General features: G+C 54.5%; 1 protein-coding gene across 2 annotated transcripts in view; it reads left to right on the top strand.

The window, feature by feature from the left end:
• Positions 1-26434, top strand: part of USP7 (ubiquitin specific peptidase 7) — a 1511465-nt gene that overhangs the window by 1286600 nt on the left and 198431 nt on the right. For both annotated transcript variants that reach the window (XM_085628311.1, XM_085628312.1), the window contains exon 28: positions 5189-5308. In XM_085628311.1, the coding sequence (XP_085484437.1) occupies positions 5189-5308 (120 nt within the window). The remainder of the gene's footprint in view (positions 1-5188; positions 5309-26434) is intronic.

The raw sequence follows: 26434 nt of genomic DNA, 5'->3' as shown, positions 1-26434 counted from the left end.
CTGCCATCTCCGCCTTCTTGCGGCTTCCTGATCAGCCTTCTCTTTTCAAGTCCCCTGTGGTTACACGCTTTCTCAAAGGCATTACACACACGTTCCCTCCTGTCCCTTTTGTAATGCCTCAGTGGGACTTGAATCTGGTATTGACATTCCTGATGTGCGCTCCCTTCGAGCCTCTTCACAATTGCCCTCTTCGTCTTCTAACTCTAAAGACTGCTTTTCTGGTAGCCATCACCTCGGCTAGACGGGTGAGTGAGCTCCAGGCTTTATCTTCAAAGCCTCCTTTTCTATCTGTTCATCCGGACAAGGTTGTCCTTCGGCCTCGTCCCTCCTTTCTTCCTAAAGTGGTGACTCCATTTCACCTTGGGCAGTCTGTCACCTTGCCCACCTTCTTTCCGCATCCTTCCAAAGAGGAAGAGAGGCTCCACCGTCTGGACCCAAAACGTGCGCTCTCCTTCTATCTGGACCGCACAAAACAGTTCCGGGTGGACGACCAGCTTTTTGTTGGGTACGTGGGCGCTAAGAAGGGGAAAGCTGTGCACAAACGAACCATCTCTCGGTGGGTCGTTTTGTGTATAAAAATCTGCTATTCCTTGGCTAAAAAGGACCCTCCTGTTGGGCTGCGCGCCCATTCTACTCGGGCCACGGCGGCTACTACTGCCTTGGGACGGGGAGTCCCTTTGCAGGACATCTGTCAGGCGGCGACGTGGGCTTCTCTACACACGTTTGCCAGGCATTATTGCCTTGACAGCCAAGTCCGGAGGGATGGCTTCTTTGGCCGTTCTGTCCTCCAGGACTTTCTGGTGTGATCTTGGTTCGCAGACCCACCACCGGGGATGGTATTGCTTGGGTATCTATTCTAAGGTGAGGAATCTAACTAACGTGTTTCTTTCAGATGAACAAGTTACTAACCTTCGGTAACGATGTATCTGTAAGAAACATTAGTTAGTTAGATTCCTCACCGACCCTCCCATCCTCCCCGTTCTGCGAACTGACATCTAGGGTTAAGGTTGTCCTTTCAGGCCCCTAGATTTTATTTTTGGCACCAGTGTCGGTCTTTGCATGGCTCTGCGTTCCTGGCGCGGAAGGCTATGTACAAGAACTGACGTCAGCGCGCGAGGGCGGCGTCTAAGTACTCCGACGACGTCATCCCGGCGCACGACGCCGACGACGGACGCGGAGCCGCAGAAGACGCCTAGCGACGCGCAAGGGGTATTGCTGACGAAAAATCTTCCGGATCCAGTCTGACGCCTGGGGATATTCTAAGGTGAGGAATCTAACTAACTAATGTTTCTTACAGATACATCGTTACCGAAGGTTAGTAACTTGTTCACCTGGGAGCCTCCATCGATACGCGGTCAGCAAGCGTGTCTCCTTCGGAGGGGAGACGGTTATCACTCCTTCGGAAGGCTCAGGACTGCTCCATTGACGACAGTGAGGAAGGTGTCTTCGCTGCTGGGATCAATGGCCTCCTGTATCTTCCTCACGCACGGCTGCACATGAGACCACTGCAGGAGTGCTTGGAGGATCAGTGGGATCAGAAGACAGGGTCTTGGGACGACAAGATATGGCTGTCTCTACATTCTCTTTAGTCTCTGAAGTGGTGGTGTTCGGCGGAAAACCTCCTCAGGGGGGTTCCCTTCCACAAGGACATTCCCACGAAGAGTGTCGTGAAGGATGCGTCTCTCCAAGGCTGGGGAGCGCACTCCGGGGACTTGCAGATTCAAGGAAAGTGGTCCCCATTGGAATCGACGTACCACATCAGTTTCCAGGAACTCAGAGCTGTCTTCCTGGCACTGAAGGCTTTCCTTCCATCCTTCCAGACCAACTCGCTGCTGATACAGACTGACAATACAACCACTATGTATTACCTCAACAAGCAGGGGGGGTCGAGATCGCGCACTCTGTCGCAGGAGGCGCAGGCGATCTGGCACTGGCTTCTGGCCCGAGGACTGACTATTACGGCCACGCATCTGCCAGGGGTGCAGAATGCTCAGGCGGACGCACTGAGCAGACCGATTCAGGAAAACCACGAGTGGGTCATAAACGACGAAATACTAGAAGTCTTCGCAAGGTGGGGGACGCCAGACGTAGATCTGTTCGCCACCGGCGAAAACAGCAAATGCCGAGACTTCGCATCCAGGTACTACCAGCGGGGGACGCTGGGGAATGCGCTATGGATCGACTGGTCGAACAGCTTTCTGTATGCTTTTCCACCCATTCCTCTGATTCCGGCGGTGCTCATCAAACTGTCCCAGTCAGGGGCTCGGATGATCCTCATTGCCCCGGAATGGCCCAGACAGTGGTGGTTCACGGACCTACTTCACCGGTCGCTCCTTCCTCACATATGGCTGCCGTGCAGGCCAGACCTTCTCATGAATGTCGGGGTGCGGATGGTGCACCCCAACCTCTCGTCTGAGTTTGGCGGCATGGCTCCTGAGATAGTGCAATATGGCCATTTGAATCTTCCAGACGATTGTATAGACATACTGAAGGAGTCTAAACGGCCTTCCACTAGGACGTCCTATGCCTACAAGTGGAAGAGGTTCTGTATCTGGTGCAAGTCCAAGAGCTTTGACCCTACGACATGTAAGGAAGATGTCATCCTTCCATATCTTTTACATTTGGCGCAGTCTGGCCTTAATTTCCATTCCATTAAGGTTCATCTGGCTGCTTTGACTGCTTACAAGAAATGCCCTTCACAGACTTCCTTCTTTCAGATCCCTGTGGTCAAGGATTTCTTGGAAGGCTTGAAGAAAGTGTTTCCTCCTGTCAGACTTCCCTCGCCTTCCTGGGACTTGAATGTGGTGCTGTCCAGACTGATGAAGGAGCCTTTTGAACCTATTCACAAGGCTTCGTTGCAGCACCTATCCTGGAAGGCTGCGTTCCTAGTGGCCATTTCATCGGCCCGCAGGGTGAGTGAACTTCAGGCATTATGTTGTCAAGAACCTTGTACTGTATTTCATGCTGCTAAGGTTGTTATGCGTACTCACCCTAAATTTCTTCCAAAGGTTATCTCTGATTTTCATGTCAACCAGACCATAACTTTACCTACGTTCTTTCACCTTAAGAGATTATTTTTTATTGCTCCGGGGTCCACGCACATGGGCATGACTATTCACTAGATTATGACTATCACAGAGATATCCCTACTACATAACTGGAGTTACAGAAAAGAAACTACTCCATCTGGTTCAGAGGTGTCTGGGAGTCTCGGCGCTGGTCAGTCTCTGCAGTCGTCCAGTCGCAAAGCACGCAGCGGTCGCTGGATGGTGCCTGGTTGCCCAGGGTAGTCACTCCTTGGCCACAAGGGAGATTCTTCAGTCTTCTTCCTGAGGTCGAATGTCGAAGGTCCAGAGTTTCTGTTCAAGTTGCAGATTCAGGATAATCTAATCCTGCAGGGCTCAGCTACCTACTGATATATTAGGCTAGTGGGCTGGGCTACCTGCAAGGTCCCTCCTATGGGTGGGACCAGGAAGGGGAGTGGCTACTCCCCCTTTCCTTTGTCCAGTTTCGCGCCAGAGCTGGAGTGCCCCAGCACCGGTTTGAACTGGACTATGCATAGAGCACCTTGTGTGCCCCAGGCATGTCTCATTCCTTGCAGCCCTCCCTGCCCCAATACACTAAAGTCTGTCTGGGGAGGTGCTAGCACCTCCCCAAGCAGGAAACCTATTGTCCATGCCTCGAGCAAAGTATGATTTTAACATGTCTCTCCCTCTAGAAGGGAGGAATAATATCCTCATCACCAGAAATGGTATGGGGGTAGTATTCCAAAGTGTTAGACACCTTACACGACATGTTTTGATAAAGCCAAACCATAGTTACCATAACCGTTTAAGATTATAAGGCACTTTAAGAGTATATGGTAGGCTATATCATAGAACAGCTATAAGGACATGGTTCCGAAAGCTGCAGACAGGCTCAGCTCATGCTAGAGCACCATCTCACATGTTACCAAGCACTCTGCCTCCAGGATTGTTAAGGCCTGCCATAGGAGTGGCTGATAGGTACACATGTGTCTATTTTAAGGGTAGATATAGGTATTCTATATCTAAGCAAGGGGTGATTACACGACCTTGCCCCAGCTGAGTGATCAGCCAGTTGTGACTGATTGGAAGGCCAGGCCAGTGGTGGCATAATACATGCTGCAGCCCCTGGGAGGCCTAGGGTACACCTATGCCCTGGGTACCTAGTGTACACTGTACAGCGTCCAATAAGATGATCCTTACCAATTGGGTATGTACCTAGGGTACATGGAGTCCATTTTAAAGAGAGCAGACAACCTGAGACCCTGAATGGCAGGATCTCAGGCCAACTAAGTCGAAAAACCAGCTAGACACTAGGCAAAAAGTTGGGGGTAACCATAGTCAGATTTTCACCTTCCTACAGTGATTAATTCTGCCTTTTCGATGGTGTCTTCCACCATCCTCCTTCTTTATTCATGGACTTTCATTCCTCGCACACTGTTCCCATACTTTCACAGTTTTTTGTTGGTGTTTCCGCTTTGTCGCGGAAAAGTTTCTCAGAAGAAAACTGGCGCCGGGTGGGATTTATAGGACCGTGCTGACGTCACGTATGTGGACGACGTCAGGACGGGGTGGTGTGGCGCCGGCGCGCAGAGGAGCTGCTGCAAAAAAATTCCAGATCAAGTCTGACGCCTGGGGATATTCTAAGTTAAGGAATCTGCGGCTAGACAACATCGCTACCAGATACATCGTTACCGAAGGTAAATAACTCGTACATCTGGTAGAACCTGTCTAGACGCAGATTCATTACCGACCCAACCATACTCCCTGCTGTGCGGACAGATTGCTAGGAAAAGTATTTGCCTTTCAGGGCCCTGGTTTTCCACACAAGTGGTCAGTGTACTTCGTGGCTCCACGCTTCTGGGGTGGAAAGTAACTGACATGAGCACGCCTAGGTGGTGCCTTTATAGGCACCGCGAACGTCACTTGTAGGGGTGCTGCTCTTGAAGAATATCCGGATCCAGTCGGATGCCTGGGGATAATTGTAAGGTAAGGAATCTGCTGCTAGATAGTCTCTATCAGGTAAGATATTACTGAAGATAAGTAACTCGATCTTTCGACTTGATCAAGTTCATGTAATCAAATTTATTTTAAACTGATGTAATGTGTACTTGCATTGTTTAGAACATTTCAAGTTTCTTAGAATGTTTCAATGTATTTTTCAGGAAATTCCCATTGACCAGGTAGACCTAGATAAAGAAAATGAGATGCTAATCACAGTTGCACATTTCCACAAAGAGGTTTTTGGAACATTTGGAATTCCATTCTTGCTTAGAATACACCAGGTAGGAATATTTACTTTGTCTTTAGTAAGAAAAGACATATAAATGTAACTATCTCTTGGCATTGTACTTCACCTTGAGTCTCTGTGAGAAAGCAGTTAAAACATTTGAATTGTGAATCATACGGACCTAGCTGCTTGTGTAAATGAGATTGCTAAATTCCAAGAGGGCAGCCTCTGCAGATATTTTCTGACCTCTGAAAATTATTAAGTGTCATTACTTGTTTCAAGGGATTTCTTAAACCCACTGTGAACCTCCAAATGTTTTTGGATTGTCACAACTTTTGTTTTATGTTTGTTAATATTTGCTAGTTCATGATGCATGCTGAATACAGGTTTCAGCCCTTTGTTTCACTTTTTAGGTCGAGGACCGTCCGGTCTGCCGAAGGCAGAACCGGAAGTCGGAGATTTAATGTTTCTGAGAGTGGCTCTTTAGCCCGCCTCTCTTTTTGCCTCTCCTCCATTGGCTGGCTTCCTAAACGGAGGCCAGCCATTGGAGGAGAGAGCCGTCCCTCCAAATAGGCTCCGTCTTTTTCAGATTCGGGGGCGTGTTCCGTGCTGTTCTTTCCACTTTTTAGCCACGCCCTTTCTCTAACAGCAGGAACACGCCCCCAAATCTGAAAAAGTTTTGAAGCTTCCATCCGCCATTTTTAGGTCTCGGCTCGAAGACTGGCTGCTGGGCTCGCTCGCCGCGGCAGTCTCAAGGAAGGTAGAGAGCAGGCAGCAGAGGCTTGGATTTTCCGCCGTCTTCCCTTTTTAGAGCCCCAAGCTCGCATCCAGCTCGCGCTCCGGGATCATGGTTCCATTGCAGGCTGGGAGAAGCCCTCCCGATTTTTGGGGGCCCGTGACTCTTTGGTGAAAATGCAGATTCTGCACTACAGAGGCTCACTAGTCGTGATGAGAGAGGAAGCAGTTACTCGCAGGCGGACAGAAGCCAGATATAATTATTCTGGAATCAGGTTCGCTGCTGCCTGTTTTCTTTTTCGCCACCCGATGCCTCTCTGAAAATAAAGGGGGTGGGGGGGTCGTGGGGTGGTTAAGGCGGGAGGGCCGGCGGAGACGGCTTCTGCAGAGCAGTGAAGGTTCCTTTGCACTCGCGGTTTGGAGGCGCTGGACTAGCGCCAACAAACACGCGCATTTATCAGCAGCTGGGTGTGACTTTTTTTTACCCTTCATTTTCTTTACAGTGTTCCCATGCAGTCAGTTGAGAGCAGAGGTGAGGGCGCAGGCTTAATTTAGGTGTATAAAATAACTGGGGACGGGGAAACAAAATGTTCCTTTCATGACCTCTTGAATAAATATGGCAAGTTCATGAAAGACATCGGAGAATTCAGCGGAACCTGAGTCAGGGGCGCGAGTGTCTGAGGGTGAGAGACGTGCAGGGGAGTTTATATTTGGGAGTCCGGAGAGCGACGCGCCGTCAGAATCACTTTTCACCCTGGACGTGGTGCTTTTTAGGCCCCCCTGGGGATTCTGTGAAAGAAAACTGAGCGCTTTACTGCCCTGGTGAATGAATGGGAAGCAGTGTGCTCCTGCCACTTAATGAAGGTTTACTTCAGAGTCTGCAAATGCGTACCAGATGAGCGGCTGCTGCGGGCCCGGCTCCCCGGCCGTCTGTGTGGGGGGGGGCGGTTGTGACGCTGCATGCCATGCCTGCCCCTGCAAGCACGTGCACACACAGGTGGAGGGGTTGAGGCACAGGGTGGTGCACATCCCTGAAAAACTGGCCGAGTCTCTGTGGCGGTTTGGATACGGACCTTACATTCCTATGGCAACCCGCATTCCAGGCGGTACAGTAGGAAGCGGCATCACATGCCAGGCAGGCCCCGACACACGGTATGGTGAATATTTGTACAGCACGTGGCGTGCTGAAGAGCAGCTACCCCGAACAGGGGCATAATTTCCACTGGTGCAGCAGGAGCAGTGACACCGGGACACAGGCCAGAGTAGCTCATTCCACTCGGAATATTGCTGTGTTTCCCAGTTCACACATCAGTCAATGGCGCGTTTCCTTACTTCGACTAGGGTCCTTGACAAGCTGTCAACCCACTGATCCCAAACCCACTCTCGCCACCATCAGAGCTTTGGTCTGTCATAGACAGTTGTTAATTCCAAGCTGTTTGCGATTATCTTCCAGTACACAGTGCTGAATGTGGCACCCGCTTCAGGGCTTTAAGTGTGCCGGGTCTTGCCGGTGCTAAGCACCGGCGCTTCTTCGAAGCAGTTGCAGAGACGGGTCTCTATCGGGCTCTGCATTTCTGCCCTCACCCTCAGGGTGGGAAAGAAAATCTTAACTCTGCATCAGTACCCCTGCTCAAAGACTTTGATGTAACTTCAAAGAGACTCGTTTTAGTTCTTTCACAGTCTCATCATTTTAAAAACTGAAACATTTTCAATAATATATACAACACAGCCATAGTCGTTGCTTATTTATTTTATGCAACTAACAACCATTGACAAAGCTGATAGCCCTGGCTTGTTGTAGGTGTAATGTTACTTGTTGTATTATATATCTGGATTCAAAAATTCAAACATATGCAAAAATAAAGCTAATGACAATGCCATTTATTTAGGGATACAAAAATTATAAAAGAAATAATGAGCAATACCAATAGCTCTACCTATAATATTGCAGAGACCATTGCATTGTAAATGCTTGTTACTGTTCATATTCTGTAGTGGTCTCCGCATCAAAAGGTAACAAATAAAACCCATTGCATGAAAAAGTGTGATGAAATGTGGGTGCATTACATGGTGTGGTTGTGAGACTCACCATGTAATACTCTACCAACTCCTTAAAGATTAATCGGGTTTTGTCTCCTTAGCTCAACCTTGGGTAGCTGTTACATCGAGCAGTCTGGCTTCAACAAAAGAACAAGCGTAAAGAAAGCGTTTGTACAGTACCAAAACAATGGAAACAGAAGTGTGTGTGTGTGTGTGTGTGTGTGTGTATTGATATATATATTTACATACAAGCACAATGTGGGCACCAAATCAAAATCCACCTAAGGGTTATGGAACTGTAAAAACACCAAACTTTTCACTTACCTGTAAACAAATGGCAGATTCAACACTTGATTCCTAGAAACTTTTTCAAGAATATTGGTCAAAGTGGAATACAGTTACTGTGGATTACCAACTTCGGTAGGGGCCAGTATTGGGACCAGCAAGGTCCAAAGGAACAGTTAACAGAATTTATTTTAAAAAAGTAGTCTTCCTTCCAGTTTTAGTCAGTGGTCCCTTGCCATTGACTTTATGAAGTGGTCCTGATGCAAAGGATACAGGAGGCTGAAGATGTTATGCGGTTGACAGGGGTGTTTTTGGGGCCACTCCTTGGTCCTCGGCCCTGGTGGGGGGTAGCTTTGGCAACAGGGGTTGAGGTCCCACAGAGTCCCCTTTGGTCCAGCAAAAGTTCAGTTGCCACTGGACTGCGGGTCATCGGGCACAACTGATTCAGCAGTTTCCTCGATCTGAAAGAGACACGTTAGTGATAGATTCCTTACCTTGGAAAATCCCCAGGCGTCAGACTGGATCCAGAAAGTTTTGCTAGCAGTACCCCTGCGCGACAGTAGGTGGCGTCGTGCGGTTCCGTGTCCGTCGCTGGCGTCGCAAGCGCCGAGATGACATCACGGAGACTACTTATGCACCACCCATGCAGGCTGACGTCAGTTCTTTATTTTTCCGCGCCAGAAAGCGCAGATCCAGTTAGAGCACGTTCCTTAGTCCCTTTTTGAATACCCTTTTGAGACTTTTGTCTCCTGTACAATTTTGGTTTCCTTGGTGCACGCAGGGATGCCTGGATTTAAGTCTTGTGGGGCCTGCTGTCGCAATATGTCGGTGGTGGACCCCCACAATGTCTGCATCTACTGCCTGGAGACAGACCACGACTCCTGGTCCTGTCGTGCCATTGCCCCGAAGGCCTTTCAGGGAGCAGCACTGGAAGCTGATGAAGGTCCGGCACTCGTCCCAGCGCCGTTCCCGGTCCAGGGGCCATTCCAGGGAAAGCTCACGGGGCCACAGTCGTCGCTCCTCGGGCTCCAAGTCTTCACCCCTTGGTTTTGAGTAAGAGACAATACAAAAAAGTCGAAGAAGCATGTTCGCTCTCCCATGTTGGTCCCAGGATACGGACAAGGGGGACAGGGGTTCTGCCCCTGCGGCTCCTTCGGAGCCTGGGAGTCCCGCGGCCTACCCACCTTACCCGGGTCCGTCGGCAACTCCAGCACAGGTGCAAGAATTTCTTGCTACCATGGACCGCGGTCCTGTGTCCGGATCCTGTTGGGCCACCAGCGGATCCAGCTTCGGCACCACAGAATCCTGCGCCATTGGCTCCGGCCACGGCGCCACAAGGTCCATCGCTGCCGGCCCCAGCGCCACCCTCGGCTCTGGCGCAGCAGTGGGTGCCATTTGTCCCGCCCTTGCCCAGGTTCCAGAACCATTTTGTTCCTACATGGGATCCGCATTGGGACACAGCGCCGGCCGGCACCGTTCTCGGAACCGTTCCCAATGCAGTTTGTTCCTTTTCCGGCTCCTAATCTGCCGCTGCGGTCTGTACCACACGGGGCGGAGGTGGAGGACGACTGGGAGGGGTCCTCGGACCCTCTTGCCCGTCAGTGTGACTCCAAGCAGGACTGGGCGGAGGACTTTGAGGATGCCTGCGACCTTAACGTCTCCTCTGACCCGGGGTTTGCCTCTCCCCGCCTACCATGGAGGAGGACGCCTCCTACACGATGGTGCTCCTTCGGGCAGCTGAAGTCCTCAACCTTGATCTCCCTACAGTGGCCCTCAAAACGAATTTCCTCACTGAAGTGCTCCAGACGGTGTCCACTTCGTTGGAGCCCTTGCTACCATTTAAGGACGTCCTCACTGACCTCTTGCTGGGCACTTGGTTGCGGCCAGCCACAGGGGCCCCTGTGGATAAGAATGTCGCCAGGCGTCATCGCCCGGCACCTGGTGACCCCGGTTTTTCTTACCACTCATCCTACGCCTGAGAGTTTGGTCATCCTAGTCTCGACATCACAGAGTGCCTTTCCCACGGCTCCGCCAGATAAGGGCTCTAAGAAGCTGGAGCAGTTCGATAAGCGGTTGTTCTCTTAGGCCAGCTTGGGGCTGCGGTCGGTGAACACCGCATGCCTATTGGGCCGCTATTCCCACGCGGTGTGGGATACAGTTGCACAGGTGTTGCCTCAAGTGTCCTGAAGAGACCCAAGCTGTGCTATCCCAAGCTGTTGCCGAGGGTAAGGATGCAGCTAAGTTTGCCATTTGTTGTGGTTTGGACACCGCGGACTCACTAGGTAGAGCTATTTCTACGACTGTGGCGCTTCGTCGCCATGCCTGGTTGAGATCTACCAGGTTCTCGCCTGATGTACAAAGCTCACTCATGGACATGCCCTTTGATGGCACTCGCCTGTTTGGCGTTAAGGTCGACGGCACACTGGAGCGTTTTACGGACTCGCGGGCCACGCCCAAGTCCTTAGGTCTTTTCATGAAAAGCCCAGTCACTACTGTTTTTTTTTTTTAAAGCCAGTGCAGAACCAGCCTGGGGCGGGGTCTGGAAATCAGCGTGGGGGTCAGTCCACCTCCGCCCCCACAGCTTCTGCCTCCAAGCCTTCCTAATCCGTGCTTTCTGGGGCACCCCACGCCGGTGGGTGGCAGGGTCCGCCATCATCTCTCCCACTGGCACGCTATCGCTTCGGACAAGTGGGTGTTGCAGATCATCCGCAAGGATTACACCCTTCCATTTCAGTCCACCCCTCCAGCCATGCCTCCTCAGTTCCACCGCCTGTCGGGGGAATACTTGACACTTCCCTGACAGGAGGTCACGGCCCTCTTGGCCAAGGGGGCCGTCGAGTGTGTTCCTGTGCTAGAATATGGAGTCGTTGTTGTGCCCACTACTTTCTGATCCCCAAGAAGGACAAAGGAGGTCTGCGTCCCATTTTGGACCTCCGGAACGTCAACCGGTTCCTCCGGAAGGAGAAGTTCAAAATGCTGACTCTGGCTCAGGTCTTGGCTGCCCTTGACCCTGGAGACTGGATGGTAGCGTTGGACTTGCAGGACGCATATTTTCACATCCCCGTCCTGCCAGCCCACCGGCGGTTCACGGTAGGCCACAAGCATTTTCAATTTGCAGTGCTCCCCTTCAATCTTACCAGCGCCCCTCTGGTGTTCACGAAAGTGATGGCGGTGGTCGCAGCTCATCTGCGCAGGTCGGGGGTGTCAGTCTTCCCCTACCTAGACGACTGGTTGTTGAAGGCGGGCTCCCCCAGGCAGTCGTCTCCCACCTTCAGACTACGGCCGACCTCCTGCATTTGCTGGGGTTCTCCATGAGCGTGCCAAAGTCGCACCTGAGTCCCTCTCAGAATCTCCCCTTCATCGGAGCGGTTCTGGATTCGACGCTGTTTTGGGTTCATCCTCCCGAGCAGCGAGTCCGGAATATTCAGGCTATGATTACGATTTTATCCCGGGTTTCAGTCAGGATGACCCTCCGGCTCCTGGGCCTGATGGCCTCCTGCATCCTGCTGGTGCCAGATGGCATATGCAGGGTCTGCAGTGGGACCTGTAGGTCCAGTGGGCACAGCATCAGGGCAACCTGTCCGATCATGTCCACATCTCGGAGGGCACTGCACGATTGCAGTGGTGGCTCACGAATCGCGATTGGGTCAATGGTAGATCCCTCTTCCTTCCCCAACCGGAGCACACAGTGGTGACAGGTGCGTCCCTCCTGGGATGGGGTGGCCACATGGGAGAGGTGGAGATCGGAGGCCTCTGGTCTCCGGCGGAGTCACGACTCCATATCAACCTTTTGGAGCTTCGGGCGATCCGACTTGCACTGAAGGCATTACTTCCCCCTGTCCGGGGATGTGTGGTGCAGACAACACCACCCCCATGTGGTATTGCAACAAACGGGGTGGGGTCCTGGACCCTATGTCAGGAGGCTATGCGCCTCTGAACATGGTGTGGTAAATATTTCATTACCGGTACTATTTTTTATGCGGTAAAGTCTAGTAAGAATAACTCAGTAAATATAAGAGGCAGAATCCGTGGTATTAGAGGTTCTAAAAGGCTTTATTCCTCTACAAAGGAAATACAATTCGAATTGCAGGCTTCACACTCCATCACCATGAGGGTTCAGGAAGGAAGGCAATACATTATTGACAAGTAATGGTATTTATATGGAAAGCATTACATTAAGACAGATGCAAGAGGCGTAACAGCTGATAATACAGATATAATACACATACGTAATGAAAAAAGGCGTAAACATAGGTGTAACCAAATACGTCATTTAAACATGATGTCACAAGTGGGTGGATCCATGAGAGAATCCTGCAATGTCAGCAGAAATACTTGGCAGAGATGCGCGCGCAGCCGCATGACGTGTGATTAACGTGCAACTAGAGGGACTTGACATTTAGCTCTACATGTGGAGACAGAAGTCTGGGGGGTCATGTCAACCTAATCCCAAATCATATCTGATATCTTATGTTTAAAGAACTGTATTATCCAAAAGGAAAAGTCTCTCGGACGGAATCTATTCTATACTGACTGTTAGTGCGTGTACAAGCGTCTAAGTGTCTACATGAGATGCGAGGGGGCAGGAATCTTCCATGGTAACAGGGGCTATGAATTACTTGCATGAGGACAGTGAGGCCTGGCCCTTTGCACGGTAGCTGGAAGAATGTTTACCTAAACTACTAGACAGGAATGCATCGGATGAGGAGCGGAGCAGATAATCTTGAAGGTGAAATACAGTTTTTGGCAGGCAACAGGCTGGATCAGGCACCGTTAGCCGTGCAGGAAGTAGGACAAAGTTCATGGATACAGATGTAGGCTCGGACTGGAGCTTTCAGAGGCAGAAGGCAGGAAAAGGCTTGATGGCAGAATTCAGGGCCTACTCGCCTGAATCTGTGAAATGTGGAAAGTGAACCTCATAAAGTCGGTGGCCTTTCATACCTAGGAATGGGATATCTGACCCATTCATGGTGGATCTGATAGAGGACATGTTGACGGTGGACGCACATGTATTTGCGTCTTGCAAAACTGGAACTGGAGGGAACATACATGTACTTATAGCATGCACATGGAGCCGTTGGGGTCTACGATAGGGGACATAACTGATCACAAAATTCATATTTCCTCAATGGCTGGAACATCAAGCCATTACCTTAGTGGTTCAACACCTGGCAGGTTCTCTGAACGCCAAGGCGGACTAACTCAGCCGCCGGTGCTGATGATCACGAATGGCATCTGAACTCTGACGTGGTGCAGGGTCACTTCCACCAATGGGGAGAGCCTTGGTTAGATCTATTTGCCACTGAAGAGAACGTGCAATGTCATCATTTCTGCGTGTTGGAATTTCCAAGGTGGCACTCACTCGTCGATGCTTTTTATCGCGAGTGGAGTTGCGGTCTGTTGTACGCCTTTCGGCCTATACCACTTCTGCCCAGAGTGCTGAAGAAGATTTGGCGTGACAGGGCCCAAGTCATCCTTGTGGCTCCAGATTGGGCACGAAGATACTGGTATCCGAGCTACTCAGCATGGCAATCGACCCCCCGATCTGACTGCCTCTTCGGGAGGATCTTCTGTCGAAGCAGCAGGGAACGGTCCTCCACCCGAACCTGTCCAGCCTCCACCTCCATGCGTGGAGGTTGAGCGGCGACAGTTGACAGCTTTCGATCTTCCTCCCAAAGTCTGTGGTGTCATTCTGGCAGCCAGGTGTCCCTCCACTAAAACAGTATATGCCTGCAGGTGGCACAAGTTTGTGGCATGGTGCGCAGCTAGGGCTGTGGATCCCCTTTCTGCCCCTCTTTCTTTCCGAAGTCCTCCTGTTCCTTCTTTCTTTGGCCCGGCAGGGCTCTGCTCTGGGCACTATCAAAGGTTATCTTTCGGCCATCTGTCTTTTTACGGCTTCCAGATCAGCCTTCTCTTTTTAAGTCCACAATTGTTCCCTCCCGTGCCGTTCACAATGCCTCGATGGGACTTAAATCTTGTCTTGACATATCTGATGTGCGCTGCCTTCGAGCCCCTTCATACCTGTCCTTTGCGTCTTCTCGCTCTAAAGACGGCTTTCCTGGTAGCCATCACCTCTGCCGGAAGAGTGAGTGAGCTCCAGGCTCTTTCTTCCAAACCTCCTTTCCTTTCTGTTCAACCGGACAAGGTGGTTTTAAGGACCTGTCATTCTTTTTTGCCTAAGGTTGTCACGCCCTTCCACATCGAGCAGACCATCACTTTGCTCACTTTCTTTCTGCCTCCGCATCCTTCGAAAGAGGAAGAGAGGCTCCACCGTCTGGACCCAAAACGTGTGCTCTCATTCTACTTGCAGCGCACACGACCGTTCCGGGTGGATGACCAGCTGTTTGTTGGCTACGTGGGTGCCAAAAGAGGTCGGGCTGTGCACAAGCGGACCATCTCTCAGTGGGTCGTTCTCTGTATCAAGGTTTGTTACTTGTTGGCTAAGGAGTCCCCTGTGGGGCTGCGTGCCCATTCTACCAGGGCGACGGCAGCCACTACTGTCTTGGGACGCGGCGTCCTCTTGCAGGATATTTGTCAGGCAGCTACGTGGGCCTTGCTACACACGTTTACCAAGCATTACTGCCTTGACAGTCCGGTCCGGAGAGACGGCTTCTTTGGCCGGGACTTTCTGGTGTAATCTATTCGCAGACCCACCACCGCGGTTGGTATTGCTGGGGTATCTATTCTAAGATAAGCAATCTATCACTAATGTGTCTCTTTCAGATGCACAAGTTAATACTTGTGTAAGGATATATCTGTAAGAGACATTAGTTAGTGATAGATTCCATACCGCCCCACCCATCCTCCCCAATCTGCAAATTGCTTCTAGGGTTAAGGTCATCCCTTTCAGGGCCCTAGTTTCATGGCACCAGTGGTCAGTTTCTTGCATGGCTCTACGTTTCTGGCCCGGAGAGTCGTGTACAGAACTGACGTCAGCGCGCATGGGTGGCTCCTGAGTAGTCTCAGTGATGTCCTCTCGGCCCTTACAATGCCAGTAACGGACGCGGAGCCGCCCGACGCCACCTACTGAAGCGCAGTGGTACTGCTACAGGAATCTTTCCGGATCCAGTCTGACGCCTGGGGATATTCTAAGGTAAGGATTCTATCACTAACTGTCTCCATCTAATAGAGACTACTAGCCGCAGATTCATTCACCTAGAATTATCCCCAGGAGTGAGACTGGATCTGGAAAAATTTCTTGCCCATCATACCTGCGCGCCGAGGGGACAACCTCACACGACTCAGACCAGGCGTCGTCCACGCACGTGATGTAAGCGAGGTCACATAAGTCCCACCCCGGCACGCCTACATCAGTTTTTTTCCTTTCCGCGTGCAACGCGGATCTGGTTTGTGCTCTGGCCTGTTTAGGCCTTTCACTTACGCTATTGCTGCGTGTGTGGGAACAGTGTGCGAATGCCTTCGGGCTTTAAAACTTGCTCGTCGTGTGGCCGCCTCATGTCGGCAACGGATCCTCACCCCACCTGTATGTGGTGTTTGGGGGAGCACCACGACTCCACTGATTGTGAGGCTGGCCAGCAGATGAAGCCGAAGTCCTGGCGGGAGCGCCAGATGAAACTTCTGTAGGCTCGTGTGTACAGATCGACGTCTGCGCCTTGTCTGGCCCCTGCGGAGGGTTCTCGGGCCGCGGCTTCCCTCGCCGGCTTCAATCTTCTAGGTCGCAAGAGCGCCGCTCACCTATTGGTAAGTGTCGCAGTATGTCCCCGAGGGTCGGGTTCCGGCCAGTCGGGGGTGTGGGCTCTGTGGGTGGTGCGACCACGCGTGTCATCCCCTTATCCGCCGTTTACCGGCGTCCAGAGCCCAGATGGAGACATACGTGGTGGCTTTGCAGGCCTCGCTGGCTTCTCCTCCTCCTCCTCCTTCCTCTCCTCCTCCTTCTCCTGGGACGTCAGCGGATCCCTTGCAGTGTGCGGGGCCCGAGTGGTTTGGATCCAGGCTCGGAGGATGTGGTGCCGTTGGGGTGCGGCCCTTGGGGGTTCCCTCCTTCGGACCACGGCGGCTCTGCTTAGCAGGCAAACTCCCGCTGGAGTCCCTGTGGTGTCGAGGGAGGTCGCCGGGGCTAGGGTCGCACCCCCGAGCTCCCCTCGGGACCGGCATCATCCTTGTCCGAGGCGGCGCCGCTACGGCACCGGCGGCTACCGGCCCTGGCGGCGCCGCCGGGGTCAACGGAGGGCCCATCTCGCCCTGTCACGAGTCGCGGCCGGCAGGGGACTCCTCGTTCCTCCACGCAGGTGGCTGCCTCGTCGGAGGTCAGGTCGGCGCCGCCCCTTCGCCACCCTGGCTCCGGCCCAGCTCGGGTCTCCTGCGCCGTGTGCTGTGTCGGAGGTCGCCTTGGCGTCTCCTCCGGCGCCGGTCGTCGACGGTGGCCTACCTCAGGCTGCGGACTCTACGGCCCCGAGCCGATGTCGGGTCGTTGACTCGTCTTTGGACGCCTCCTCTTCTCCAGAGGTTTGGCGGTTGCTGGTGTCATCCTCGCCGGAGACACGTCGCCGTGTCGTGGCTTTTTCACCGACGTAGTCGAAAGGCGGCTCCTCGCCGTCCCCATGACCGCGGTCTTCGCCGGAGGAGCCACAAGTCCCCCACTCCTCTGTCCCTCTTCCTTCTGTCCGGCTTTGGCCCTTCCTTCCTCTGGTTGGCTTGGGGAATGGCCGTCTCAGCTTGCAGCCGTCTCCTAACGAGGAGCTGCTTTCCCCTCCATGGGGCCCCACGGAGGCCGGTGCGGCTTTCGCCCGTGCTGTTTCCACGGCTGTGGGAATTTTGCGTATGGGTGATCCAGCAGCCCATTTCCCCGCAGATCATCTTTTGGAGGTTCTCCACCAGGGCTCTGGTGGTAGGGAACTGTTGCTTCCTTTCGAGGGTTCACGCCATTCTTCTCTCTTGGGGATGCCCTGCCACGGGGGACCCGGTGCCCCAGCACCTTCTGCACCACCACCATCCGGCACCATGTGATCAGGTGTGCCTTTCTCTTCACCCTTCGACCAGAGGCCCCCTTTTGCAGTCTGCCTTTCCTGCTTTGCCGCTGCTGTTGTCTCCCCCGTCACGGGAGGCACGCTGGCTGGACTCCTGGGGTGCAATATCTGTGCCTTAACACACTGTGTGTTTTGGCTAGGGCCACTTCTTGTCTGTGGGACTGTGCGTGGTCCCTTAAGTCTGCCGCTTCTCAGGAGGGTGCCTGTGTGGACTTGCAACACCATGTCTTGGATGGTCGGGAGCTAGCGGCGTTTATCCTTCGCTCCGCTCTTGACATCTCGGAGGCGCTGGGTCGTGCCATGGCTTCTTCGGTGGCCCTTCGTCGTCCTGCCTGGCTTCGGGACAGTGTGTTCCCAGAGAATGTTCGTGAACGGCTGGTGGACCTTCCCTTTGATGATTCCATGCCCCTGCCGACTCAGCCATCCAGAGGTTCTTGGCGGGGCTTCGTTCTCCTCCTCCCCCTCCTTCTCCTCCTCCTCAGTGACCTGCGTGTTTCTCTAGTTCTTGGAGCTCTTCTTCCGTTAGTGCGTGTCGTGCCGGTTGTCTGGCTGAGGTTGTGGTTTTGTTTGCTGCTGGCCCGCCCTTTTTAACTGTGTGTTTTTCCTTTTGGTTCTTTTTTTACACCTTGCTGTGCCTGAGTTTGGGTCTTCTGCTTTTCCCCTCTGGCTGCTTGATAGGTCTTTTTTGTTGTCCTCTGCTGCAGAAGTTTCTTCCTAAGAGGTTCCCATGTCTTGGGATAGGACATGCCTTATGTGGAGAAGGGTTGGCTGTTATATAACCTTGGTATGTGCTGGGGAGTTGAGGTCGCCTACGGGCTTCTGCGCCTCATGGCGTTATGGTACGTTGCGGATGCAACCTTCGCCTATTTGCTTTGAGTGTTTTGTTCTGTGGTGTCCCTGGCGGAGCTTGCCAGTGCCGCCCTATTGTTCTTTCTGCACCGTTGTGCCTTCTTGGGGCTTTAGTGGTACTGTCATCCTGCCTTCTCCGATGCTTCCAGTGGGCCTTGCACTCCGTTCTAACTCTTCTCCCGGTGGGGGGGACTTCTGGACCCTCTTGCGGGCGCAGTTTGTCCTCGCGGGGTGTTGGATGCTTAATCCTGGGTGACCTTGGGTTCCCCTTTTAGGCTTCTGCCCGCTTCTTGCTGCCAGCGCCATTCTGTCTGGGATTGCCTTTGCTCTGCCTCTTGTCCTTGGAGTCTCTAGGTTGCTCTTCTCCATTTGTGCCCTTTTTTGGCCTCGGCCGAAGGTTTTCTTGCCTTACGTGGGTGTGGGGCCTCCTTGAGCCTTGCCTTGTTTCCTCTGCTGAGTGAGGAGAGGCTATTTTCTTCTTCATTTCCCCTTGCCTGGGGGATAGGGCTCCTCCTCCTGTTGGGGACTCTACCCCCGTGAGGGCCTCTATCTGAAAGAAACGCGTTAGTTAGATTCCTCACCTTAGAATATCCCCAGGCGTCCGGCTGGATCCGGAAAGATTTTTCATCAGCAATACCCTTGCGCAGCGCTAGGCGTCATCTGAGGCTCCATAGTCGGCGTCGTAATCGCCGGGATGATGTCGTCTGAATACTTAGACGCCACCCTCGCGCGCTGATGTCCGTTCTTCTTTTTCCGCGCCAGTAAGCACCGATCCGGGAAGAGCTTACCCTTTTAGTCACTTTTTGACAAAACTTTTTTGGAACTCTTTTGGTTATATTCTTATGCCGGTAGGGATGCCTGGCTTTAAGGCTTGTGACTCCCGTCACCGACTGATGTCGGTCACGGACCACCACCGCAGGTGCCTCTATTGCCTTGGAACAGACCACGACGCCGAGTCGTGCCTCGACTGCCGGGCCTTGACTTCGAAAGCTAGGCGGGAGCGGTCACGCAAGCTACTATAGTACCCGCAGTTGGCTCCTCTCCGCTCAAGGTCCAGGTCGAGCCACCACCGCTCGTCGGGGCGGTGACTACTGGGAGGGGTCTGAGGACCCTCAGACCCGGCATGGCCAGTTCTCTCAGGACTGGGCAGACAAGCTGGGGGATGCCCGTGGTCTTGACACCTCCCCTGACACTGGCTTCATCTCTCCTCCGACTGTGGCTTCAGAGGAGGGTGCTGCATTTTCTGTGGTGCTGCGCAAGGCGGCCGAAGCCCTTGGGCTAGACCTGTCTGCTGTGTCTGTGAGGACGAACCTCCTCACCGAAGTGCTTCAACCGTCAGCAAGCTTCTTGGAGCCTCTGCTGCAGTTCAATGAGGCACTCATTGATGTTCTGAAGGGCACCTGGTCCAAGCCCTCCACAGTACCTCCTGTGGACCGACGCCACCGCCCTGCACCGGGCGACCCCAGTTTTCTGTCCCAACACCCCACGCCCGAGAGCCTGGTTATCCAGGCCTCTACCTCCCAGACCTCCTTCCCGTCCGCTCCCCCGGATCGGGAGTCCAAAAGGCTAGAACAGTTTGGGAAGAAGCTGTTCTCCTCTCTTAGTTTGGGGTTGCGGTCTATCAACACCGCGTGTCTTTTGGACCGTTACTCCCACTCGCTGTGGGATATGGTGGAGGACGTGCTGCCCCAGTGTCCAGAGGAGGCCCGGACAGGTCTCGCCCAGGCTCTTTGCCGAGGGGCGGGATGCAGCACGGCATGGCATCCGATGTGGACTGGACACAACGGACTCGCTGGGCAGGGCAATGTCTACCACGGTGGCGCTTCGTCGCCACGCCTGGCTGCGGTCCACGAGTTTTTCAGGGGATGTCCAGAGCACCCTCATGGACATGCCCTTCGATGGCAGTCGCCTTTTTGGCGACAAAGCGGATAGTGCGCTGGAGCACTTTAAGGACTCCAGGGCTGCAGCCAAGTCCTTGGGGTTTTCGTCCCCGCGCCCGCAAACTTCCGCTTTTCGTCCCTTTCGTGGCCAAGGAAGGATCGCCCCTCACGTCAGACTAGCCACAGGCCGCAGAACCAACCTCCACGCGGTCGGGGATTCCGCCGAGGCGGTACAGGGGGACAACGTGCCGATCCGTCCACATCTACCCCAGCAGCATCCGCCTCAAAGCCCTCCTAGTCCGAGCTTTCAGGCCCATTCTGTGCCAGTGGGAGGCAGAGTTCGCCATCACCTGCTCCACTGGCGCACCATCACATCGGACAGGTGGGTGCTACAAATCGTCCGAAGGGGCTACGCCCTCCCCTTCGAGGAGACGCCCTCAGCCATGCTACCGCAGTGCCACCGATTTTCGGGGGATCACTTTCTACTTCTACAGGAGGAAGTTACAGCCCTCTTGGCCAAGGGGGCCATGGAGCACGTTCCTGGTCCAGAAGTAGGTCGTGGTTGTTATTCCGACTACTTTCTGGTTCCCAAGAAGGGCAAAGGGGGCCTACGCCCTGTCTTTGACCTCAGGAGCGTCAACGCCTACCTCCGGAAGGAGAAGTTCAAGATGCTCACCTTAGCTCAGGTTCTGGCTGCCCTAGACCCTGGAGACTGGATGGTAGCGTTGGACATGCAGGACGCTTATTTCCACATCCCCGTCCTGCCGGCCAACCGGCGTTACCTGCGGTTCACGGTGGGCCAAGAGCATTTTCAGTTTACCGTGCTCCCCTTCGGCCTCACCAGTGCCCCTCTGGTGTTCACGAAAGTGATGGTGGTGGTCGCAGCTCATCTGCACAGATTGGGGGTTCCAGTCTTCCCCTATCTCGACGACTGGTTGTTGAAGGCGGGCTCGCCCCAGGCAGTAGTCTCCCATCTCCAGACTACAGCCTACCTCTTGCATTTGCTGGGGTTCTCCATCAATGTGCCGAAGTCGCATCAGAGTCCCTCCCAGAAGCTCCTCTTTATCGGAGTGGTTCTGGACTCGGCGCAATTCCGGGCCTATCCTCCGGAACAACGGGTCTGGGCTATTCAGGCTCTGTTTCCCATCTTTCGTCCTCTATCCCGGGTTTCGGTCAGGTTGGTGTTGCGGCTTCTGGGTCTGATGGCCTCCTGCATCCTGTTAGTGCATCACGCCAGATGGCGAATGCGGGCTCTGTAGTGGGACCTGAAGTTTCGTTGGGCCCAGCATCGGGGCAACCTGTCCTGATCTCGGAGGGCACTGTGAGAAAGTTGCAGTTGTGGCTCACGGACCGCGATTGGGTCAGTGGCAGATCCCTCTCCCTACCCCAACCGGAGCACGTAGTAGTGACAGATGCATCCCTCCTGGGATGGGGGGGGGGCCACATGGGAGAGGCGGAGATCAGAGGCCTCTGGTCACCGGCGGAGTCCCGGCTCCATATCAACCTTCTGGAGCTGCGGGCGATCCGTATTGCACTGAAGGCTTTCCTTCCCTCTGCGCTGGGAAGTGTAGTGCAGGTGTTCACAGACAACACCACCGCCATGTAGTATTGCAACAAACAGGGCGGGTGGGGTCGTGGACCCTTTGTCAGGAGGCTCTGCGCCTCTGAACATGGCTGGAACATCAGGGCATCACCCTGGTGGTTCAACATCTGGCGGGCTCTCTGAACGCCAGAGCAGACTAACTCAGCCGCCGGTGCATGATGGATCACGAATGGCGTCTGAACTCCGAAGTGGCGCATGGTCTCTTTCAGCAGTGGGGAGAGCCTTGGTTAGATCTATTCGCCACCGAAGAGAACGCGCAATGTCCGTTCTGCTCGTTGGAATTTCCAAGGCGGCACTCGCTCAGGGACGCCTTTCGTCGCGAGTGGAGTTGCAGTCTGTTATACGCCTTTCCGCCTATACCACTTCTACCCAGAGTGCTGAAGAAGATCAAGCGCGACCGGGTCCAAGTCACCTTGGTGGCTCCGGATTGGGCGCGGACATACTGGTATCCCGAGCTACTCAGTCTGTCAATCGATCCCCCGATACGACTGCCTCTTCAGGAGGACCTTCTGTCGCAGCAGCAGGGGACGGTCCTCCACCCCAACCTGTCCAGTCCCCACCTCCATGCGTGGAGATTGAGCGGCGGCAGTTGATGCCATTTGACTTGCCTCCTTAAGTCTGTAATGTTGTTCTGGCAGCCAGGCGTCCCTCCACAAAATCGGTATACGCCTGCAGGTGGTCGCTGGGATGAAATTGTGGTAGCTACTTAGACGTGCGCTGACGTCAGTTCTTTATTTTACCACGCCAGCCAGCGCAGATCCGGAGAGAGCGGTACCTCCAGTCACATTTTGACTGACTTTTTTGGCGACTTTTGTAGACACAGTTGTTGAGTGTCGACTCCTGATGCACGTAGGCATGCCCGGTTTCAAGTATTGCCGTTCCTGCCGAAAGCTGATGTCGTTGATGGAGCTGCACCTTGTGGGCCAGTAGTGCCTGGAACGCAACCACCACCCCAAGTCGTGCTCCGACTGTCAGACCATGAATCCGGAGTTTTTGCGGGAGCGGTCCTGAAAGCTTCTCGAGGCCCGGCAGTCGGCTCCATGCCATTCGAGGTCCATGTCGCGTGGGAGGTCGAGGAACCGGTCGCGGAGACACCATCTCAGGTAAGTCGAAGCACAAGAAGTCAAAGAACATCGTCACTCTTCGACTTCTCCCTGTCCGTGGACTGACTAGGTATGCGGACAGTGCCCGTCCTGCGGCTCCACGTGCGGAGCCCAAATGGTCGGTTAAGGGTTTCCCTCCTTTTCTGGGAGCCGGTGCGACAACTGCCCAGCTTCGAAGCTTCTACGAAGCGCTGCACTCCATCTTTGAGCAACCCGACTCAGCTGGCGAACCATGGGTTGGGGGCCCTGGGCCTTCAGCGGCTTCGGCCCCGGCCCTGCAGGGTCCCCTTGGATCCAGGCCTGGATCCGTATCTGCGCCAGTCGACCTGATGACACCTCCCCTGGCGCCGATTCCACCAGCACCACGTCCACAGTCGATGTGGGTCATGACCCCAGCCGGTGTCTACCCCGGACGCCACCCTGACTTGGACACGGAGCCAGACCAGCGTCGACCTTGGGCGGATCCGCCGCCGAAAGGTACTTTTCCACCTCTGTCCTACCCTGGTGCTTCTTTCAGGCCAGATTGGCTACCAGAGGAGGGTGAGGAGGACCGGGAGGGGTCTGGAGACCCTTTCACTGACCAGTTGGATGACCAGGACTGGAGAGAGGAGTTGGGGGTAGCCAGTGGTCTGGATACCTCCCCAGACCTTGGCATGTTGTCTCCTCCTAGCGATACCAAAGGGGATAATGGATGGAGCGTTTGAGCAAATCAAACACTCGCCCCCAGTCAACTGATCTGGGTTTAATCCATCATCATTCTGGCTACGGAGGAGGGAGCTTCTTACGCAGTGATGTTACATATGGCAGCCGAGGCTCTCAACCTCTAGCTACCTACGGTGGCAGTCAGGACTAATCTTCTTAGGAGCTCCTGCTGCCATTCAATGAAGCTCTAACTAACATCTTGTTGGGCACCTGGTCCAGGCCCAACACAGGGGCTCCTGTGGATAGGATGATGGCCAGACTCCACCGCCTGGCTCCGGGTGACCCTTCTTTCCTCTCCCAACACCCCACCCCTGAGAGCTTGGTGGTCCAAGCCTCGCTGTCCAAAGGTGCATTCCCTACCGCACCACCTGATAGGGAATCCAGAAAGCTGGACCATCTTGGGAAGATGTTTTCTTCCTTCAGCTTGGGACTGCGGTCTCTAAACACTGCATGTCTGTTGGGCCGTTACACCCACTCTGTGTGGGATACAGTAGCGCAGGGGTTGCCTCAGTGCCCGGAGGAGCCCAGGCTGTGCTCTCCCTTGCAGTCACCGAGGGGAATGACGCAGCCAAGTTTACCATACGTTGTAGACTGGACACCGCCGACTCGCTAGGCGGGACGATTTCAACATCGGTGGCCCTTTGGTTGAGTGCGACTGGTTTTTCCAGTGCTACCCCGTTGGACATGCCTTTTGATGGCCGTCTCATGTTCAGTGACAAAGCAGACCGCGCGCTTCAAGGACTCTCGGCTACGGCCAAGTCCTTGGGCCTCTCCACCACCGGTCCTGCGCAGTCTGCTTTTCGCCCCTTTCGTGGCTAAGAAAAGGGTTCCCCGCCACATCTCCCCCCCCCCCCCCCCCCCCCCCCAGAGCCACAGGCCAGCACAGGCTGTTAAGCCCCTGCGCAGCCAAGGACGTGGGACCCACCATCGAGGGTCTGGGGGCCAGCAAGCGGGCCAGTGCCCCCTCTGCAACAGCCTCCAAACCCTCCTAGTCTGACCTATCTGATAGAGACTAGTAGCCGCAGATTCCTTCCGTCGTCCGCGCACGTGACGTCAGCGAGGTCACATAAGGCCCGCCCGACACGCCCACGTCAGTTTTTTCCTTTTCCGTTCCTTGCTACGGGCCTGTTTCCGGCCCCTTTCTTACATTCTTTTTGGTTGAACAGTGTGCGAGTGCCTAAGGGCTTTAAAACTTGCACGTTTTGTGGGCGTCTTATGTCGGCGACTGACCCTCACCTCATTTGCATGTGGTTTTTGGGGTAGCATCACGACACCGCGGATTTTGCGGCGTGCCAGAAATTGAAGCCGAAGTCGCGTCGGCAGCGCCAAATGAACTTCGCTCGGCGCGCCTCTCCAGGTCGACTTCCTCCCCTCGGTCTGCTTCGGCGGATGGCTTCCGGTCCAGCCGTGGTCGTCGTCCTCTCCTTTCTCCGATGTCACGTGAGCGTCGCTCCCCGATGGGTAAGTGTTGCAGTTCATCCAGGGGGCTGGATTCCAACCTACCAGGAGCGTGGACTCTACACGAGTGATGTGGCCCCCGTGTTGTCCTACCCACCGTTTCCCGGTGATGGGGCATCGACAGTCCAGATGGAGACATACGCGGCAGCTTTGCAGGCCTCGCTAGCGTCTCCTCCTCCTTCACCTCCTGGAGCGTTGGCGGATCACTCGCTGTGCGCAGGGCCCTCTACGGCACCCCAGCGCCGACTGGGTTGGATCCAGGCTTGAAGGATGTGGTGCTGTCGGGGTGCGGCTCCTCTGGGGGACCTCCTTCAGGCCATGGCATCTCTGCCTCGCCGCAAACTCCTGCGGTGGTGTCGTGGGAGGACACCGGGGCTCGGGTCATATCCCGAGCCCCCCTCAGTCCCTTGGCAGGGTGGTCCTTTCTAAGGCCGAGGTGATGCCGCTACGGCGCTGGCAGCAGCTGGACCGTGCGGAGCCACAGGGGTCAGTGGACACGCCTCGCTCCGGGTCGATGCCGGACCCCTCGTCCCTCTCCGGGCCCCTCTCGTACCTCCTCCCAGGCGGATGCCTCGTTGGAGGGCGTGTCGGAGGTTGTATTGTCCCGGGCTCTGCCGCAAGGGTTACCGGGCGACCTTCGCCTCCTTCTGGGCCGTGGCTGGCGGGGGGCTTGGGGCACCTACCCGTGCCCGTCCCGTTCCCCTACGCAGGTGGTTGCCTCGGCGGGGGTCAGGCCGGCTCTGCTTCGGGGCCGATGTGGCTCCGGCTCCACTCCGGTGCGGAGCGACTTGGAGGTCCCCTGCCCAGCAACGCCGGATGACGCCAGTGTCCTACCTCAAGCAACGGACTCTACGGATCCGTGCAGGGGTTGTACTGCGGATTCGTCTTCGGGCGCTGTTGCTTCTCTGGAGGCAGGATGCATATTGATATCGTCCTCGCTGGAGACTGGTCGCCGTGTAGTGTCCTTTTCACCGGCGTCGAAGGGCGGCTCCCCGCCCTTCCTGAGGCAGATGTGTCGGTCGGAAGAGCGGAAGGTCCCTCATTCTTCGGCTCATCCTGACTTCCAGGTCTGGACCTTGCCCGCCCCGCTTGGTCTCAGGGACGGCCACCTTAGTTTGCAGTTGTCGCTCACTGAGGAGCTACTTTCTCCACCGCGGGGCCCTACGGATGCGGACTTTGCTCACGCAGTGTCCACGGCTGTGGGCTGTAGGAGAGTAGGGTCTGCTTTCTATGTTCACCCCCACCTTTTGCTTTTGCTTTACTGGTTTTCGACTTAGATGTGGCTGTGGGCCTGCTAATCAGACCCACAGCCCTGCTGTTCTCTCTCTAAATTAATACTATGTACCTTAGGTGCATAACCCATTTGGATAGGATCACCTTATTGGCCCCTGTACAGTGTACCCTAGGTACCCAGGGCATAGGTGTACCCTAGGCCTACCAGGGGCTGCAGCATGTATTGTGCCACCCCTGGCCTGGCCTTCCATTTTGACACAACTGGCTGATCACTCAGCTGGGGCAAGGTTGTGTAATCACCCCTTG

Source organism: Triturus cristatus, chromosome 10 (genome assembly GCF_964204655.1).
Source record: "Triturus cristatus chromosome 10, aTriCri1.1, whole genome shotgun sequence".
Taxonomy (NCBI): domain Eukaryota; kingdom Metazoa; phylum Chordata; class Amphibia; order Caudata; family Salamandridae; genus Triturus; species Triturus cristatus.
This window is presented reverse-complemented; position numbering and strand designations above follow the sequence as displayed.